This window comes from Peromyscus leucopus, chromosome 6 (assembly GCF_004664715.2).
Source record: "Peromyscus leucopus breed LL Stock chromosome 6, UCI_PerLeu_2.1, whole genome shotgun sequence".
Lineage (NCBI taxonomy): Eukaryota > Metazoa > Chordata > Mammalia > Rodentia > Cricetidae > Peromyscus > Peromyscus leucopus.
The window spans coordinates 129202291-129223715 of record NC_051068.1 but is presented as its reverse complement, the minus strand read 5'-3'; the positions used below and the strand labels follow the sequence as shown (position 1 = coordinate 129223715).

At 40.3% G+C, this 21425-nt stretch overlaps 1 protein-coding gene across 1 annotated transcript in view; it reads left to right on the top strand.

The window, feature by feature from the left end:
• Positions 1-20220, top strand: part of Cth (cystathionine gamma-lyase) — a 38215-nt gene extending 17995 nt beyond the window's left edge. Inside the window, exons 10-12 of the mRNA XM_028890366.2 lie at positions 299-351; positions 12806-12944; positions 19624-20220. Coding sequence (XP_028746199.1) covers positions 299-351; positions 12806-12944; positions 19624-19632 — 201 coding nt within the window. The 3' untranslated portion in view covers positions 19633-20220. The remainder of the gene's footprint in view (positions 1-298; positions 352-12805; positions 12945-19623) is intronic.
• Positions 20221-21425: the final 1205 nt, after the last annotated feature.

Sequence of the window (21425 nt, the reverse complement as noted above, 5' to 3'; positions counted from 1 at the left end):
TAAGGTCTCACAATGTTGCTCAGGCTGGCCTTGGACTCACAGAAATCTTCCTGCCTCTGTCTTCTGAGTGCTAGGATGATAGTCCTGGGCTACTGATCCCAGCAACTTTTTGTGTTTTAAAGGTCTAAAGGCAGTACATCTAATTGTCTTACTTTATTTTGACTTTTTCTTTGTATCTTGCCTGATTCTTGGTTTATTCATATTTACTATCACTCTTCATCCCTCCTGAGCCAGAGATTTATTTTCAGAATTTAGCACTATGTTATCGGGCAATCTAAATTCCTGTTTTCTTTGCTAGGTGTTTACTCTGGCTGAGAGCCTGGGAGGATATGAGAGTCTGGCCGAGCTCCCGTAAGTGTGATCTTGTTTCTCTTGGTTATTACTACATCTCATTTATCTAGTCTTTATTTTTAATAGTTGGTTATCTTGATTTCTTTGCATTGTGTCTCATGTTGAGCATCTGTTTCGAGTACCTCTCTCATCTACTGACATAAAAACCGTAGCTCTCATCTTAAAGGGATTAAGAACCCGAACCCAGGAACACAGACTGAGTTAACCTAAATTCCATGTTCCAATGTGGAAGCAGTTTCTCAAGGTTTTTATAGTTTTACAGGACAAAGAAAATCATAAGTCAAGGCATGTTTAAAATACATTGGTGAGTACATCAGAGATTCGGGTGCAACAAGATGTTGAGAGCATCAGAGTCAGACAGAACAAGACTATGAGAGCTATGTTATAGTCCAAAGATGCTGTTGATAACATCCGTAGTTCTTGGATTGGTGGAAGAATTAGTGAAAGCTAGTGTTTTGCTAATAGCTTCTAAGAGGTTTTTATTATCACATGATGTTAGTTCAAAAAGGCTAACACTAGCCCAAGATAAAGTAATTAGCCTCTGAACCTAAAAAAGTTCCAATCTCTCCACAGTACTGAAATTCCATTCCACCAGTCTGCAGATATAGACTCCTTTGTAGTTGTTAGTTTTCTTTTTTTTTTTTGTTTTGTTTAATCTTCGGTGGTCCACCACCCAGCTCCCAAATAAATAAATTCAGACTTATTCTTAGCTTAGCTTGTTTCTAGCCAGCTTTTCTTAACTTAAATTATCTCATCTACCTTTTGCCTCTGGGCTTTTACCTTTTCCTATTCTCTGTTCCTTTGTTTCCTTCTTCCTCCATTGCTGGTTGTATAGCTGGATAGCTGGCCCCTGATGTCCTCCTCTCCTCCTTTGCTCACTCCTCTCTTCTCTCTTTCTCCTACTATTTATTCTCTCTGCCTGCCAGCCCCGCCTATCCTCTTTCCAGCCTTGCTGTTGGCCATTCAGCTCTTTATTAGATGAATCAGATGTTTTAGGTGGCAAAGTAACACAGCTTCATAGGTAAACAAATACAACATAAAAGAATACAACACATCTTTGCATCATTAAACAAATATTCCACAGCATAAACGAATGTAACACATCTTAAATTAATATTCCATTACACTCCTTCCACTTTTTTGTTTACAGGTAGACACAACTCCATTTTATGGTTTTCACTCGCACACCTCAGCTTCCTCAGGGTGTGGATCACAGGCATGTGCCATCCTCTACCTTTCAGGTCCCAAACCTGTGGGGACTAGTTAAAGGAGTGAGGTGTGTCCTTCTTGTATGCTGCCTCCACAGTAGTAATGATGTGCTGTGCTGCTGTTCTCCCCATCCAGTCCAGGAAGGGAGACTTTATCCCAGAAAAGCTGTTGAGATCCCGTGGACAATAGAAAATATGTCCCATACCCTTGGTTTTCAGAGGAGAGCCTGACTATACTGGTAAACCTGCTTATTCTCTTAGTGTGTTGAGTCTTTGATGGTATGCTATCTGAATAGGATATCCAAACTCTGCCTGGCATTCCACACTCTTCATAACCTGTGGGAGTCTGTTGGAGTCCAGCTCTGACCTGTAAAAGGATTCTTGGGGGGAGGAGAGATCGATCTATTTTTCAATCTAGTCTTCAACTCCATCAAAGACCCCAGAAGAGTGAAATATTACCTAATGACAGGGACATCTGGCTGCCTGGACAGTAACCCTAGGTTCTTCTTTTAAAGTTGGCGCATCCAACTTTGGCCTACAGGCCTAGACTATTTGACGGACATTTCTGAGAAGCAGAGAATTTTTGTTTTCTTTTTCTTTTTTTTTTCATTAAGATATTTTTTTATTCATTTCACATACCAACCACAGATCCTCCTCTCATCCCTCCCCCTGCTTTCCCCCAGCCTTCTCCTCCATTCCTGCCTCTGAAAAGGTAAGGCCTCTAATGGGGAGTCAGCAGAGCCTGGTACATTCAGTTGTGGCAAGTCTAAGTCCCTCCCCCTGCATCAAGACTGTGCAAGGTATCCCACCATAGGTAATGGGCTCCAAAAAGTCAGTTCCTGCACCAGGGATAGATCCTGATCCCACTGCCAGGGGCCCCTTAAACAGATCAAGCTATACAACTGTCTCGCTTATGCAGAGGACTTAGTCCAGTCCCATGGAGGCTCCACAGCTGTTAGTCTAAAGTTCATGAGTTCCCACTAGCTTGATTTAGTTGTATCTGTATTTCCTCATCATGATCTTGATGCCCCTTGCTCATAGAATCCCTCTTCTCTTCAGCTGGATTTCTGGAGCTCGGCCTGGTACTTGGCTATGGCTCTCTGCATCTGTTTCCATCAGTTACTGGTTGAAGGCTCTATGATGACAGTTAGTGTATTCACTGATATGATTACCAGGGTAGGCCAGCTCAGGCACCCTCTCCACTATTGCTAGTAGTCTAAGCTGGGGTCATTCTTGTGGATTCCTGGGAATTCCCTGCCACCAGGTTTCTCCCTATCCCCATGATGTCTCCCTCCATCATGGTATCTCTCTCATTACTCCCCCACTCTATCCATGTTCCAGCTTGACCATCTCACTCCCCATCCCCTCCCCTCTATTGCCTCCCTCACCTCCAGTTTACTCAGAAGATTTCATCTATTTCCCTTTCCCAGGGTGATCCATGTGTCCCTCTTAGGGTCCTTCTTGTTAGCTAGCTTCTCTGGAGCTTGGGTTGTAGTCTGGTTATCCTTAGCTTTACATCTAGTATCCACTTATGAGTGAGTACATACCATGTTTGTCCATTTGAGTCTGGGTTACCTCACTCAGGATGATATTTTCTAGTTCCATCCATTTGCCTGCAAATTTCATGATGTCATTGTTTTTTATTGCTGAGTAGTACTCCACTGTGTATCTGTACCACATTTTCTTTATCCATTCTTCAGTTGAAGGGCATCTAGGTTGTTTCTAGGTTCTGGATAATTTGAATAATGCTGCTATGAACATAGTTAAACAAGTGTCCTTATGGTATGATTGAGCATTCCTTGGGTATATGCCCAAGAGTGGTATCATTGGGTCTTGAGGTAGATTGATTCCCAGTTCTCTGAGATACTGCCATACTGATTTCCAAAGTGGCTGTACAAGCTTGCACTCCCACCAACAGTGAGGAGTGTTCCCCTTGCTTCACATCCTCTCCAACATAACTGTCATCAGTGTTTTTTGATCTTAGCCATTCTGACAGGTGTAATGTGATATCTCAGAGTCGTTTTGATTTGCATTTTCCTAATGACTAAGGATGTTGAGCAGTTCTTTAAATGTCTTTTGACCATTTGAGATTCTTCTGTTGATAATTCTCTGTTTAGCTCTGTGGCACATTTTTTAATTGAATTGTTTGGTTTTTTGGTGTCTAGTTTCTTGAGTTCTTTACGTATTTTGGAGATTAGCCCTCTGTCATATGTGGGGTTGGTGAAGCTCTTTTCCCATTCTTTAGGCTAGTTTTTTGTCTTATTTACTCTGTCCTTTGCCTTACAGAAGCTCCTCAGTTTCAGGAGGTCCCATTTATTAATTGTTGCTCTCAGTGTCTGTGCTACTGGTGTTATATTTAAGAAGGGTCTCCTGTGCCACTGCAGTCAAGGCTACTTCCTGTTTGGTTCAGTGTAACTGGATTTATGTTGATGTCTTTGATGCACTTGGGCTTGAGTTTTATGCATGGAGACAGGTATGGATCCATTTGCAATCTTCTGCATGTTGACATACAGTTATGCCAGCACCACTTGTTGGAGATTCTTTCTTTTTTGCATTGTACAGTCTTGGAGAAGCAGGGAATTTTGAAGGACTGTTCTACTTTGTTTTGGCAAAGTTTGGCAGTTCTTGTATAATATTAAAGGAACCAGCCTCAATATTATACATCCCAGGGGCTCAGGAGAGAGAACTACTAATGGCGAGGACTATTATCAGGAAATATAATCTCAGCACACCGAGTTCTGTAGTCCACTTGCTTTAATTCCTCTGGCATAACATCCTTTATACACAGCTTCAGTTCTGTTCTCATGTCTAGCTCCTTTCTTGCCTGATTTCTCTCTATATTTATCTACTGTCCCCTCTATGTTCTATCTTAATTCCTTTGTCTAGTTCTGCCCCTTCTAGGTTCTCATCCATCTTGTTCCTTCCCATATCATCTCCTCTCCCGTCTCCTTCTCTCTCATCTGGCTCTTCCTCATCTTCCATCTCGTTCCTCTAGTACTCTGCTGTAGCCCTTCAATCTACTTCTCTCCCATCTCAGTTTGTTCCTCTCAAGTTCTTACCCATCTAGTTCTTCCATTCTCTTCTCTCCCCTCTGTCCTCTGCTTTACAGTTATATATCTCTCCAAAATCACAATCCTCCCCTCCACCCAGGACACTCAGCCTGAACTTCCTCAGGCAGTGATTGTCCACTATCAGGGTCAAATGGAGGGTTGATAAGAATTACAAAGAAGGGCACTAGTTGTTAATTACCATTTGTGACCCAAAGGGGAAGTGACTAATGAATTAACTAAAGGCTAAATATGGGTAATGTCTAAGAAGAGGGGTCTTACGTGCACAACTATAACCTTAAATGTGTTTGGTAAAGGATATTAAAAATCTATAAGTTGCTAGGTCAATGGGAGAAAATAAAACTGTCTTCTTTTTTCCTGTGGCTCATATCTGTCCAAGCTGTCTGCCGTTTTTCTGCAGGGTGGGGGAAAGTGTGCTCAGTCTCTAGGCAACCTGTGTACAGCTAGATGCCTCTGGTGATAGTTAAAGGGAGATCTGGAACTAGAGGCAAGGTTTAGGAAAGGAGGAAGTTAAGCTTAATTAGCACATCCACCAGGCCTTTTCAAACAGGTGGCCTGGATGCTTAAGTCTGTTCTTAGAGAGTACAGAGGTATCTCTGATAAGGTACTTTCCTCCATCCGGTGATGGACCTGGCCGGATGCTATCAATAATGATAATTACAGGGAGGCTTGAACTGGGAGTTCTGGCTGAGCATAGCTGTAGCACAGAAGGTTATCTAAATATTCCTAGAAGTGGTTAGGTAAGTAGTTAGAGATCTATAAAGTTAGTAAGGCTGTAAGAAAGGAGGGGTCTGAGCTAAATTGTGTAAAGCTATTACTTAATGTCTACCTGACTTGGGCGGTGTCTCCTTGTGGAATTTACCTTAAGTCAGGAGACTGCCTGTGGGCTGTTATCACTGTTAATCCTTGGAAATTGGGTGACCACCTGGGTGATGTCTCCTTTAGTCCTTGAAAGTGGCTAGGGGAGATATGATTGCAGAGAAAGCCTTTCCTGAGGCTGTTCTCCAAATACCTGGAATGTGTATGTCCAGAGAGTGATCAGTCCACACTGTTAGCCCTTCTTAGGGAAAAGTCAATTGGGAAAGCTATGAAGGCACACATGATTTTCATAACAGAATACAGCTGATATATAACAAGCCAAGTAACACCAAAAACTCCTTGGGATTTGGCTTCCTCTGGAGGAATTCTCTGATTCCTCCAGGTAGTGACTTTGTCATAACCAGCTGAGTTCTTATGATATATTCCTGCGGCCCGCAGCAGGCAGTCACTTTTTTTTGTCTTCTGTTGGTCCAAGTGGACAATATACTGTCAAGCAGTCAAGGCAAGGGCAGTTTCTTTGCCCAAATGGCTAGCTTTTGCCATAAAGAAAGCAAACTCCACATGAAGGTTCTTCAGTGCCCATCATTTTCTTTTGAAATAAATTGATGCTGTCAGGAGCAGACTTGTCTCACTGTCATGAAAAACCCTAGGTTATTAAACATAGTAAATGCCATATGCTGTAGTTCTTTGAAGTGTTCAAAGACTATCTTTCTATCTATCTGTCTGTCGGTCTGTCTGTCTATCTATATAAATATATCTGTGTATGACCTTGAAAACATACCTAACATGATTATAAGTTTGACTATTATAGGTAACTACTATTAATCTGTATTTCTTAATTGCACATTACATTTTTTTCTTAAGATTTTTATTTATTATTTATACAATGTTCTGCCTGCATGTATGTGTGCAGGCCAGAAGAGGGCACTAGATCTCATTACAGATGGTTGTAAGCCACCATGTGGTTGCTGGGAATTGAACTCAGGACCTCTGGAAGAGTAGCCAGTGCTCTTAACCTCTGAGCCCTCTCTTCAGCCCCCTGCACATAACATTTTTAAATGAGTTGCATAAGCAAAATACCCTAAACAAGAGTAGAAACATACATAGAGTATAACAAAAGTTACTTTAAATAATCCAAAATCCACACCAATGTAATATATTTAAGACTAGTAGTTGCTTTTTTTAGTTTAAAAGTAGATTCAATAATCCACCCCTTTATCCTGTCATTTCTATATCCCCCTTTTTCTTTTTAGAATAAGATCCCTGAATCTAATCTCCTTTGTTCAGTTTTTTTCCTGACCATTATCAATAACAACTTATAACTAACCCCCCCCTTAAATGATAAGAAACATACATAACCCATCTTTTGGAATGTGGACATCATTCTCTAGACTACTTCCTGTTGTTTGTGGGTGCTGGTATCTTTGGGGGACCCTTGAGAAAATCAGGATAATTGTTAGGTCTTGGCTGGAGTAGTTTATGGGCCTGGACCATCTGATCCAGCAGCCTTGAAGCTGTTTTGTATGCAGAATTCTGAGGAGACTGTAACAGAGACATTCTGAAGCCATGGTGGTGCATGCCTTTAATCCCAGCACTCGGGAGGCAGAGCCAGGCAGATCTCTGTGATTTCAAGGCCAGCCTGGGCTACAGAGTGAGTTCCAGGAAAGGCACAAAGCTACACAGAGAAGCCTTATCTCAAAAAACAAAAACAAAAACAAAAACAAAAACAAAAACCAAAAAAAAAAAAAAAAAACAGGCATTCTGAGATGCTGAACCTGGGCCATCATTTTCATTGGTGTTTGGTTCCCTTGTTCTGAAAATACATACTTTTAAAGGTAACATACATTACAAGTATTGAATATATGGTGTGTACAAGTCAGTTAAAGATGATTTTTTTTTGTTTTATATTTGAGCAAGTAAAATATACGTTTTGTGTTTTGTATTTTTTTCTTTTAGGTTTATTTCTTTATGTCTGTAGTCAGGATTTTCAGGGAGTCTTCCCCAGTCAAACCTGATCCATACCAACCTGGAACAAATCCACAGCCTCTCATCTCCTGTGGAAATAAAAGCATAACCTCTTCCCCAAAGTAAGATATCTTTGACTTCCATTTTGAAGTCAAGACATTTTAAAAATATATAGATTGGTTTAATCCAGCAGTTTTCATAATCCAGTGTATTTTAGGAGCCATTGTTCCCTCATTAGTAATCAGAAAATCTAAAAACAACATAATAACATACAGAATCTAGACTCTCTGTGTATTTCCCATATTTATTACTTTATTCCCTTTTTAAGGGATTTACTATTTTTAAACTATTTTTTTAATCTGTGACTGTATATAACCTTTGACTTTCTCTCCCAAGCCTATGTATATTTTTAAACACACTGTAACCCGTCTAGAGGTTTTTTGTCTGCATCTGTCTTTACTGCATATCTGCAATCTTTTCTGTCTGAATGAGCAAAACTTAAACCTACCATGCAGCTTAGTTCATGGCGTGAAGCCCTGGGGCAGTGGCTGGGAGACATGTCTATGTACCACAGCTGGCATGAGAGACATGAGACTAGGAAACCACATTTGGCTCCATTTTTGTGTGTTTAGAAACTTTTCAAAGCTTTCTTAGGTCTTATATGGATATAGGTGCCAGATGTTTGGGTGGTATTTGTAGGTGGAAGTTTCTGTCCTGCAAGCTGCTCCCAAGTAACCACACAGAGGCTTAATATTAATTATAAATGCTCAGCCAATAGCTCAAGTTTGTTATTAGCTAACTCTTGTTTTTTGAGTTCTCTGTGTAGTTTTGGTGCCTGTCATGGATCTTGCTCTGTACACCAGGCTGGCCTTGAACTCACAGAGATCCACCTGGCTCTGCCTCCCGAATGCTAGGATTAAAGGCGTGCACCACTGCCACTCAGCTATTAGCTAACTCTTTACATTTTCAATTAACCCATATTTTTATCTATGTGTTGCCAATGTGGTTTGGTACCTTTTTTCAGCACAGCATGTTTATTTCCTGTTTCCTCTCCATCTCATTGAAACTCCTCAGACTCTGCCCTTCTTCCCAGTGTCCTTAGTCTGGTTCTCCAACATAACCTCATCCTGTCTAGCTATTGGCCAGTCAGCTCCTCTATTAAACCAATCACAGAAACATATATTCACACAGTGTAAAGGAATATTCCACAATCTGGAGCTATGTGACCATTATTATAGCTGTTACTAAAGGAATATGGCATCACTACTTCTTCTTTTTGTTCACCTGTTATCAATGAACATGATTTTGGGGATTTTTTTGGTTTGTTTTTACTTTTTTGAGGCAGGACAAACAGCTCGATTTGTTCTAAAACTTGTTCTGCAGCCTGGGATGACATTATATTACCGCCTGTTTTATATCTAGCTCCAAATGCTTGGCTTGCAGGTGCACACCACCACACTCAGCTCTCAAGAGATATTTTTGTGGTATTTTTGTACACATTCAGAAATGATGTGTCTTGGAAGCACTATATTAAAGATTCAGAGTCCTGTGTGTAGGCATACCTCCCATTTACAGTTGTAGGGAGAGTCTGACTCATGAAGTTTAAAGAAATATATCTAAGTCAGGCTTTGAAGCAGGTCAGATGCCATGTTTCTTCCCCAGTCCTTCAGGAAGATGCCTGAGAGAGGGTCTGTGAGCACAAGAGGGCACATTCATGTGCAATCAATTTGCTTCTCAAAGGAGGAAATGTTTATTGCTTTAAGGCAATAAAAATAAAAACTCCTTAAAAATAGATGTTTTCTGATTTATTAGGGGTTGGGTTTAATGTTGCTCAGCTCTCAGACTAGATAAGTATATTTAGGTCAGGACTTGTCTGTCAACCTTCATTCTGGGCCTCCCAACACTCTTGTGATTGGAGCAATATAGAGGAGAGGAAGTAGAGTCTGCATACTGGGTTAGCCTCCCACCCAGATACCGTATGTTAACTCTTTATCCTCAGAAAAACTTTATACCTGTCTCAGTCAGGGTTTCTATTCCTATAATGAAACACCATGACCAAAAGCAAGTTGGGGAGGAAAGGGTTTATTTGACTTTTACTTCCACATCATTACCCATCACTGAAGGAAGTCAGGATAGGAACTCAAACAGGGTAGGAACCTGGAGGCAGGAGCTGATGCAGAGGCCATGGAGGGGAGCTGATTACTGACTTGCTCATCATGGTTTGCTCAGCCTGCTTTCTTATAGAACCCAGGACCACCAGATCAGGGATGGTACCACCCACAATGGGCTGGACTCTCCCTCATCAAACACTAATTAAGAAAATGCCTTACAGTTGGATCTTATAGAAGCATTTTTTCAATTGAGTTTCCCTCTTTTCAGATGACTCTAGCTTGTGTCAAGTTGGCACAAAACTAGCCAGGATATTACCCTTTTTAAATCTCAGTGTAGAGAGTGTGGGGGAAATGCCTGAGTTAATGTCCTGGCTCATATTACAATATTAAAAAATGTCTATTGCTATGGACTACTTTATAATCTGTTGCATTTTTAAATACTTGCTCTTCCCTTATTTCCTCCTTATCTCCCTCCTTCCTCCCTCCTTTTTTATTTTGATTTTCTGTTTTTGTCTCATGTATTGGAACTCAGTCCATGAAGGCTTACCTTTCTGAATTCTCACAGTCCATACTTTTCTAGTATTCCCTAATTAAAATAACTTCATGTACTTTAACTGATGCTTATGAAATACTTTTAAGATAGAAGTTACGTGAAATTCCTACACATTAAAAAGTAATGGCTGCAGGCGTCAAAACGCTGATAATCCCTAGCACACCTCATTTCCATATAATCACTAATATTCCTCTAATAGTAAAATCATTTACTTTTCTGAAAATGGATTTAAAATCATGAGTTTACCAATATGATCAATAGAGTCTTTCATATTTAGAAAAGAAGGTGTGTATCCACCCTTCTTACTCATGGTATATTATTTGAAACAAAAATACTGTGCTAATTACCAGTGTTTTTACAACCTTTCTAAAACGTGTGAAATTCTGGAATGTACCTGCTGCTGGAGAACATTTCTCAGTGTCTTCATCTTAGGAACCTGATAACCCACTCCAGGATGGGCAGCCAATGTTCTAGAAAAGGCTGCCCAACAGCTCATGAATGCTCAGTGTCTTAAGGCTTCAGATTTTTAATCATTTTCCCCCTTAGACGTTAATAAAATTATTAATTTTAGGATAAGAAAATGATTACTTTTAACTCTTTTCTCTCCTGATCTCTCTCTCTCTCTCTCTCTCTCTCTCTCTCTCTCTCTCTCTCTCTCTCTCTCTCTCCCTACCTCCTCCTCCTCTTTCCCCTACTCCTTGCCACTATCTTTACAAAGTAAACTGTATGTAAAAAAATTTTCATATTATGTATCTGGTTTTTCTTCAGACAACATAAATCTTTCAAATATTGAAAAAAAATTAATGGCTGCACACCCAGCAGTAGGTGGCCAACAGAGAATGAACTCGGTTGCTTCTTTGGAGGGTCCTTGTTTCATACCATTATGTCAAGGCTTTTCCTTTCACTTTAAAAAAAATCTTTTTTGTTTACATTTATTTTATTTACATATTTTTCTCTCTCTTTATGCTACAGATTCTTTGTGTATGTATTATAGCTACCAGTTTAGTGTTTTTATGGGGATCCTGAGTGTGCAAATGAGTGGGTCTCTGTTTCTTGTGCCTTTTTTCCTTACGTCTCATGATTACTTGCTCTTGGGTGAACCTTCTAATTAATGATTGTTGTGGGTGGGCCCAGCCCACGCATTAATTAAGAAAATTCCCCACAAGTTTGCATCCAGGCCAGTCTTATGGAGGCATTTTCTCAACTATGGTTTCCTCTTCTCAGGTAACTCTAGCTTGTGTTCAAACAAAAACCACCTGAACACTTCCTTAGAGGGCCAGCAAGATAAAGGCACTTGCTGCATAAGCCTGGCAACCTGAGTTCAATCCCCGTAACATGAATTGCTAACTGGTCTTTTTTTTATAAAAAAACAAAAAACCTCGGAGCCTGATATTGGGGTGAATGCTTAACGATCAGAGAGACAAAGGAACAAGCCACCTGTTACCTCTAAGACTCCTCAGCCTGAAAAGCTTTTCTCAGCTGAAAGATTTTAGTTTCTGTCTCCTCATGCCTTATATACCTTTCTTCCCTACCCTCATTTCCTGTCTCAACTTTCCTAGTGCTGGGATTAAAGGTGTGTGACTCTCGAGTATTGGGATTAAAGGTGTGTGCCACACTGCCCAGCTCTGTTTCTCTCCTAGACTGAGTCAATCTCATGTAGTCCAGAGTGGCTTTGAACTCACAGAGATCCATATAGATCTCCTGAGTGCTAGGATTAAAGGTGTGTGCCACCACTGCCTGGGTTCTATGTTTAATCTAGTGGCTCGTTCTGTTTTCTGATCTTCAGGCAAATTTATTAGGGTACACAATCTATCACCACACATCCCAGAACCCACGTAAAGGTTGAAGGACCAAACAGACTGCACACATTTGTCCTCTGACCTCCACACACATCCTGTGCCCCTCCCATCAATCACGTACACATATATAAAAATAAAAATAAAAAACCTTCCTTAGAGCAACAAAAGATAACTGTTTATGTACTATACAACTCAAGTGCTTTTTTTTCCCCTGTGGTCTGAGGGTTGTTGGTTGCAGAGCACAGGGAAATAAGCATACTGGCAGCAGAACACACCTTGGATCTAGGTATCACAGCCTCCCCTGTGTGGTTCTCAGTCTATTCAGACCCTACCTTGAGCTTCCATAACCATTTTGCCAGGACTTCTTGGATAGGTTTGTCTGCTTTTCTCCAGAACCTCCTTCATCTTCTAATGTAAGAGAACAGCTTGTTTCTTCCTGTAGTGCATGATACAGGGGAAGCCTGACTTTGCACGTCTTGAGAATGATCAGCTTATAGTTTGGAAACATTTTCAGTCCTTTCTTCCATGTGTTCTGCACTAGAATTTCTGTTGCCTGCTGCTGGCTGGTAGAGGCCTGGGGTTGCTTTTCATGGATCTGCCTCAGAAGGATGTTTCTTTTAAAGAGCAGTATAGGAGCAATTTGATCTCAGCTAAAGTCTCATTCAGACAGGTGGTCCAGTCCACAGGTGGCTGGTTTCTCCCCTACCAGGGTACCAAACAGCTGTCCTTAACCCATTTTTATGGCATGTGAGTAATAAAATCATGACAAAAAGAGGTAAGTTTGATAATTGCTTATTTTCTATTTGCCTTTGAAAAATTATAAAAGTTTAAAAATAGGAGCAGAAAGAGACCTGAAGATAACTGCCAACATTTTAGCTAGAAATATACCTGGCACAATCCAATGATAACATTTCTTCACATTTACTTCCAGAGCAATCATGACCCATGCATCTGTACCTGAGAAGGACAGAGCTACCCTTGGGATCAGTGACACACTGATCCGACTCTCTGTGGGCCTAGAGGATGAAAAGGACCTTCTTGAAGACCTGGATCAAGCTTTGAAGGCAGCGGTGAGTTTTGTGTGTATGCATGCATGTATGCATATGTCCTCTTTTTTCTTTTATTGAAAATAGATTCTTCATATAATATATTCTGGTTAGTTTTCCCTCCCTCTGCACCTTCCAGTTTTTTCCCACCTCCCCTCCTATCCAGAGCCATACCCTTTCTGTCTCTTGTTAGAAAAAAAATGGAAAAAAATCTAAGGAATAATAATAATAAAAAAAAGGAACAAATCAGAATGTGACAAAACAGCCAAACAAATAGAGAGCTGATGGAAAAGTACAAGAGATGCATATAGACACAGAAACACACTTGTTTGCATACATAGAATAAGACCACCAAGCTGGAAGCTATAATATATACACAAAGGACCTGTAAAGTCCAAAAAAAGGGGGGGGGGTTTGTTTCCCCAATGAGACTCACTTGGAGAAAACTAATTTTTTATCAGCAAATGACTATCAAGTGGAGCTAGCTTCTGGGTTTAAGAATAGAGGCGTGTCCACTTTTCTCAGCTCTAGGACCTCATTTGGTGCAGACCCACGCGGGTGCTGTACATGTTGCCACAGTCCCTGTGAGTTCTTGTTGTGTCTGAAAGGCCTTGATTCCTTGCTATCCTCCATCCTCTCCAGCTCTTACACTCTCTGCCTGCTTTTCCCCAGGTTCCCTGAGCTCTAAGGGGAGAGTTGATGGAGGATATCCATTTTAGGGCTCAGTGTCTCTCACTTCCAAGGTCTTCCAAGGTCTCTCACTCTGCATATTTCTGCCTTTGGATCTCTGTATTTGTCCCTATCTGCTGCAGGAGGTAGCTTCTCTAATGGCTAAGCAAAACATTGGTCTATGAGTATAGCAGAATGTTACTAGGAGTCATCTTATCGCTGCGTTCGTTAATCAGAACAGTAGTAATTGGTTTCCCCCTAGGTCCCTACCCTATTTAATCTCAGGTTCTTGGCCACCCAAGCAACACTGGGCATGGGTTCCATCTCATGGAGTGGATAGATTAACTGATGATTAACTCAAATCATATATTGGTTGGTTATTCCTACAAACTTTGTACTGTTTGGTGTAGCTGGGTTGGTGTTTACCTTTCTCCTTTGGTAGCATGCAGAGAACCTTCCAGTACTATGAATACTAATCTGTAGGGGTGAAATCTCTAGGTGGGCACCAGCTCCACTTCTCCATGTTCAGTAAGTTGTCTAAGTGTTGTCTTCAGTAATAGGACCTTATTGTCAGTTTGTGGAGAGCTACCAGGAGCCATGGCAATAGCCTGGGTTGTTTGCGGTTCCGTGGGATCCTTTTGGCCCTAAAGAACTCAATTAGATGCAACCCATTCCCAATACTGGAAGTTTTATTTGATGACGAGACATGTCCAGTTGGGGCTCTGTCTCCCTGTTATTTGGTGATTTATTTAGATCGCCTTCACATATGTATGTGTGATAGGAAGCTTCTATTGTATTAGGTTTCTATGCAACCCCTCAAATGCCCTTCGTTTTAGCTGTCCCTCCCCATAGTCCCTTCCTTGCCCCTCTCTTCCTTCCCTCTTCCTACATGATCCTTCCATTGTAGCCCCCACCCACCCACCCATCCAAAGCTGTCTATTCTCTTTCCCCTTTCTAGGATAGATCCTAGGAAGGTCTGTCCCTTCATCTAATCCCTTACACTCTGTCTAACCTCTGTGGTTATGCAGTTTGTAGCTTGCTTGTCAATGACTTAATAGTAAAAATCCACATATAAGTGAATACATGTAGTATCTGGGTCTAAGTTACCTTACTCAGGATGATTTTTTTTTCTAGTTCCATACCTTTACCTGTGAATTTCATAATTTCATTTTTTTTTAATGGCTGAGTAATAGTGTATAGTGTAAATGTACCATTTTCTTTATATCCATTGTTCTGTTGAGGGATATCTGGGTTTTTTCCAATTTCCGGCTATTATAAATAGAGCAGTAATGAACATGGTTGAGCAAGTGTCCTTTAGGTACATGTCCAAGAGTGGTATAACTGGATCTTGATGACATTTGATTCTCATCTTCCTGAGGAACCACTACACGGCTTTCCATAGTGGCTTGTACAAGTTTGCACTACCACTAGCAATGAATGAGTATTCCCCCATTACACATCTTCACCAGCATGAGCTGTCGTTCATTTTATTGATATTGGCTATCACTGCCTGTGGGGCAGCCTCCAGCAGCACAGGGCTCAAAGGGAAATCCACAGAGTCTAAGTATACTCGACTTATCTGAGGAGGGTTAAAGGAAAAAGCACACTGTCTCTTGATGGTTTCCTTTTTTATCCTCTATTCTTTTTGTTCTTTCTTTGTTCTTTTCATTGTTGGTTGAAGAAAGAAGGCACTCCAAGATGAAATTTTAAGGCCCATGTGAAAGTAGGAAGGTCTACCCTCTGTTGCCGGAGGGCTTCTCTCCAGGTTCCACCAAGCCCTGCAGTCCCACAATCCAAGTATTAAATAATCACTCAGATGCTTATATTACTTATAAACTGTATGGCCGTGGCAGGCTTCTTGCTAACTGTTCTTTTATCTTAAATTAACCCATTTTTATAAATCTATACCTTGCTACGTGGCTGGTGGCTTACCAGAGTCTTTACATGCTGCTTCTCCTGGCGGTGGCTGCAGTGTCTCTCCCCCTTCTTCCTGTTTCCCCAATTCTCCTCTCTCCTTGTCCCACCTATACTTCCTGTCTGGTACTTATATAGAGCGATATTCACAGCACTTCCCCTTTTCTTCTTCTTCTTTTTTTTTTTAAAGGAAGGTTTTAACTTTAACATGGTAAAATTACATATAACAAAACAATTATCGAGCAAGAATTACAGTTACAATATTAAAGAAGATATCCTATCTATCTTATATTTGTGAGTTTAAGGTTTTATATCTAACTTATCTTTTTTTTTTTTTTTTTTTTTTTTTGGTTTTTCGAGACAGGGTTTCTCTGTGTAGCTTTGCGCCTTTCCTAGAGCTCACTTGGTAGTCCAGGCTGGCCTCGAACTCACAGAGATCCGCCTGCCTCTGCCTCCCAAGTGCTGGGATTAAAGGCGTGCGCCACCACGCCCGGCCTAACTTATCTTTTATCATAACTAAGGAAAATTGTAAGCATCTAGTCTTTAACCACATCAAAGGCCTGAGAAGGGATATAATGGTAACTGAGAAATGGTAGATGGATGCAAGCAACTTTCGGGAATCTTGCAAGAGTAGACCAAGACAGCTGGCAGCCTGGACAGTCACCTAATGTTTCTCAGCATTGTTGGTGCATTCAAATTGGCTACAGGCCTAGAGTATCTGACAGACCATTTTTAGAAGCAGGAATTTTAAGAGACCATCTTACCCTGTCTTGGCAGAGTACAGTGGTCGCTTTCCTTGTGTCCCGCTTGTCCAGAAAGGACAGCATTGCATTTGTACTGTCAGCCATCAAGGCAAGGGTAGTTCTTTGCCCAGTAGGCCATTTTGTGCCAAGAAGACAAACTTCCAAATGGAAATGTCTTAGAAGCCCAACATTCTCTCCGGATCAAATTGGTGCAGCCAGGAGCAATTGTGTCTCACGTCAACAGAATTCTAAGTTATTTAAATGCCATATTCTCTAGGTCTATGAAGTGTTTGAAGATTACCTGTCTATCTGAAATATATCTATGTATACCTAGAAGACTTAACTAACATGGCTACAAATATGATTATCATAGATGACTAATTATTAGTCTATTTTTTAATTATCCATTACAATTTTAAATGAGTTACATAAACATAATAACTCAAACAAGAATAGAAATATGTATATATATATACAGTATAACAAATTAACTTTAAGTTTGTATCAATAAACTAAAATTTATACCAATGTAAAACATTTTAAACATAAACTAAAATCTATACCAATGTAAAACATTTTAAACAAGTTGTTGTTCTTTAAAAGTAGGTTCATTAATCTACCCTTTTTCTTATCATCTCTATATCCTATATATCTATATCATATCCCCTTTTCTTTCTTTTTTAGAAAGAGATCGCATTTATAATCAACCTGTTTTAAATAAAAATATGGGGGCCATTTGTTGCTGGAGGGCTTCTCTTCAGGTTCCACCAAGCCCCACAGTCCCACAATCCAAGTATAAAATAATCACTCAGATGCTTATATTACTTATAAACTGTATGGCCATGGCAGGCTTCTTGCTAACTGTTCTTTTATCTTAAATTAACCCATTTTTATAAATCTATACCTTGCTACGTGGCTGGTGGCTTACCAGCGTCTTTACATGTTGCTTGTCCTGGCGGTGGCTGCAGTGTCTCTCCCCCTTCTTCCTGTTTCCCCAATTCTCCTCTCTCCTTGTCCCGCCTATACTTCCTGTCTGGTTACTGGCCATCAGTGTATTATTTATATAGAACAATATCCACAACAACCCTCTTCTGATGGACTGAACCCTGTATAACCATACAGAGGCATATTTAATGATTGTTACACAAAGTATTTCCTCATACCAAGATCCCTAATCTAAATTTACATGTCTTACTGAAGGAGAGCATCACATGCCTCCATCACTCTAGTCCTTTGTTATGTATTGTGTGCAATACACAATAATACAAGAGCCTCAGGTTCGCCTGAGGCATCTTGTGAGCAAAGTCATGGGATGGCTGCACAGCCCCTTCAGCAAAACAATAGCTGTCTTCTACAAGGATTCTTCAAGGTCAAGGTACTTCTAAAAAACAACTGTTAATTCTAATATCTCCCCATACAGTGATTCTGCTAAATTCCTGCAGAGTACAGGTAAAAACACATTTGTTTGTTTTTTGTTTATCTCTCTTACATGATTAAAAACAAATTCTTCCCAATATCCCATATAAGCTTATATCTAAGTAACTGGTTACAGATTAACAGAACATGAGCAAACAAAGTGTTTTTTTCATAGCCAACTCTTTTGTTGGCAGGCTGCATGTTGTGGTTACAAAGAAAGAATCAATCATTTTACTATTTATCCCGAAAGTTAATCTTATAAGGAATCTTAAAGGAATCACAAACCTTAACTTCCGTACGTAAAGAACAATCAGTCAGCTATATTCTAGATCCTTAGGATGCATTCCATTCATCAATAGTTCTTTATACCAGGAGATTGAGGGCACGAATGGGTACAAGCAATTAATCATTACCTTTGATCATAAACCAACCCTAGCAAGAAAATACATAAGCCACTAACAGTTGGGCTGCTCTGTATTTTTCCCGCTAGCTTTGTGTCCTTGTGAACTTTAGATTGTTTTCTGCAGTTTTTGGTCTTAAGGTTGTTATCACAACATCTGATCTAACCTGAAGTGATGCACACCAAAACCTGTGACTGTGTCTTTCAAAAAAAAAAAGACTGAATTTGAGCCAGCCTGGCTACTGAGACTCAACTGTTTCTCTTAATCATTAGCTTGAGCTACAATCTATGCAGCTCCTAAGTGAAACTCACAGGCCCTAGCTGTGTAATATTTCCTTGTAGTTATTTTTATTCATCAAAACTCTGTATAAGCTAACGTTATTATCAATTAGATGGTACAGCTTAGAGAGGAAGTCATCTTCATAATAATCCAGAGGTAAAAATACCCAGTAGAATGGAATATTTCCATGAGATAAACAGACTACATCACAGGCAGTGGGGATCTCCCCACACCCATTCACACCATGCCAGATACCAGAGAAAGATGGCAGCAGCAAACGTGTAGACACAGCAGAAGCAAAAGACATTCCAGGGTCTGTGGTCTTGGGGACCTTGCCTAACGGAGAGTCACCGGTCAGGGGATTGCCTCCTGGTGTGCTGACACTTTGAACTTCAATTGCCACCTGCTGCTCCTCTGACAGGGCCATGCTGACTGGAGTAGGATGAAATCTCAAAGTAGTTTTGATTTCCATTTCCCTGATGATTAAGGATGCCGAACATTTCTTTTTTTTTTTTCTTTTCTTTCGTTTTCTTTTCCTTTTTTTTTTTTCTTTTTGGTTTTTCAAGACAGGATTTCTCTGTATAACTCTGGCTGTCCTGGAACTTGCTCTGTAGACCAGGTTGGCCTCAAATTCAGAGAGCCACCCTCCTCTGCCTCCTGAGTGCTGGGATTATTAAAGGCATGTGTCACCACCACCTGGCTGAGCATTTCTTTTAAGTGCTTCTCTGCTAGCATGTGTCTAATCTTGAGGGTGGGTGTCATCATATTTACAAAGAGTGGCCTCGCTAGAGATTCGTACTCCAGCAAGTGTGCCTAATACTTACCTGGCCAACATCTATGAACTTGTCAGGTCCTTGAGTTACAAGTGACCAACCTATTGGTCCCTCAGTCTAGAGTTGACTTATCAGCTGGTCTTTACCCTTCTAAGAAAGAAAAGCCCCCAACCCACCCAACATCTAGCACAATATCAGCCTCGCTGAAGACATTTGATGATTCAGACTTCTGGGCCACCTTAAGTATCATCTCCAGCATCTTGGGTTCTCACAGTATTGGGCATCTGACTCACAACTCCTTCCTCCATCCACCACAAACCCAGTCTAGAGCCACCCCAGTTCCAATCTGACCATCACCAAAATTAAAGAAAAGTGTCCTCACTGTCACCTCTAAAGGTGTCACTTTCATACAGCTGACATGGGTGAATAAGCAGGAACCTCAGAAAGAGCTCTCAGAGTAGGAGTGTGGAGGTCACTGACATTCTTTTCCTGTGCATTATTGATACAGCACCCTTGAAGTTTGAGTTGAAGCTGGCATTCCAGTGCTGCCGTCAGGAGCTGCATCCAAGGGGTCAGATCTTCCAAATAACTGGACAGACCATTAAGGAGCATTTGCAGAATTTCCTGGAGAACATTTTAAGGCACCTAATGACTTTTACAGCTATAACCTTCTGGGGATCTTCCCTATTAAGGATTGTCTTCTGTTTGTCTTCCTCTAACTGACAGGTTGGTTCTGTTAGTATCTTTTTGATAATTTTGCTACATTTGTATCCAAGGAAGTGAGAATTGTGCTGTTTGGGGGATTATGTTGTTGAGCTTTTCTTTTTTCTGTAGCCTAAGATATATTTTAATCATGTTTACAGTGTCATAATTTAGTATTGATGTTTTATGAAGTTAAATTATTAAATGATCTTAAGTTAACCGTGATTTTTTCCATTTTGTTGAAAATTATTGAAAGTGATGTTTTTTAACATCACTTTAATTACCACAAGCCAAAAATCAATGAAATGATTGAAATGCCTACTGTGAAATTCTAGTGATTAAAGGTTGTACTTGATATTTGTTATTTTTCTTAAATAAATCCAATTATTGCACCCCTCCCAGATACTGCTTTGCTGTTTTTGGGTTCTTTTTAGTTCCCAGTGGCTGCTCTAGAGGTCTCAAACTTTATTGATTTTTATAAATGTAATTGACTAATTTTATCCTTAAAGTTTAATATTTGCAGATTAGGTACAAATTATAAACTCAGTGCTTTTTATACTTTTCATATTATTATCTTAAATAGTAAAGCTATTGAAGTAAGCTTATTTGTTGTATTTAAAACCAGAATATTTTGGGTATTTCTCCCTCAACAAGAGTTCTTTCTAATTTTTCCTTAGTAAATCTACTTGCGTTCTGTAAAACAAAACGAAAGAAACCACAATTTTTCATAGTTGGGCACATTACATCATGAGCAAAGGATCATGAACAGCTGTGAGTCCAATAATTAGAATTTTAAAACTGTTTTGGCCGAAAGCTTTTTGTCTGATCAGGCATGTTACAACTTGCTGTAGATCAGGTGTGTGCAACAGCGGGTAGCTCTCACTGGAAGCAGGCTTTCTTTGTGAGTGGGTAGCCAGCATACTTGGCCAAGTCCTGAGCACTAGTGGCTGAGTGATAACTAAGCTCTTCACCTTCTGGATGATTTCTGAGAAAGCAGTCTGACTTCCTACATGTCCACTGACAGGATGGCTTCCTGCATTGTAGAATGCAGGTAATGAGATTGATTTCCTGGCAGACTGGCCCAACTTCTTCCATTTATGTAGGGTCCAGCCATTGTATGTTCAGTGTCTTAGAACTGGGAGAATTAAATGACTAGTATTGTGATTGTTAGGGGTTACACAGACTAAGAGGGGTGTGTGTGTGTGTGTGTGTGTGTGTGTGTGTGTGTGTGTGTGTGTGTTCTGCCCGTGTGTCTTTGTGGTTCATAGGATCACAGAGCTTGAGTCTCAAGTCTGAAGGACATTCCATCAAACTGGAAGCAGGAAGAATTTAGGTGTTGAGGAATTGAGGCAAAATCATTTTTCTTTAAGGAAACCTATCTTTTGTCAAAAAGTCTACCAGTTGGGGAAGGCCTCCGTTGCATGCAGGGTTAATATCCTTTATGTTAACAGCAGCATCTAGCCCGGTGTTGACCAAACAACTGAGAACCACAGTCAACACTGAAGTAACCATCACAGCCATGCTGTAGATGCTGTTCCTCAGTCTGAGACGGGACTGCTACCTTTCTTAGAGACAAATTTTATCTGCAGCTTTGGGTTACCTGTAACC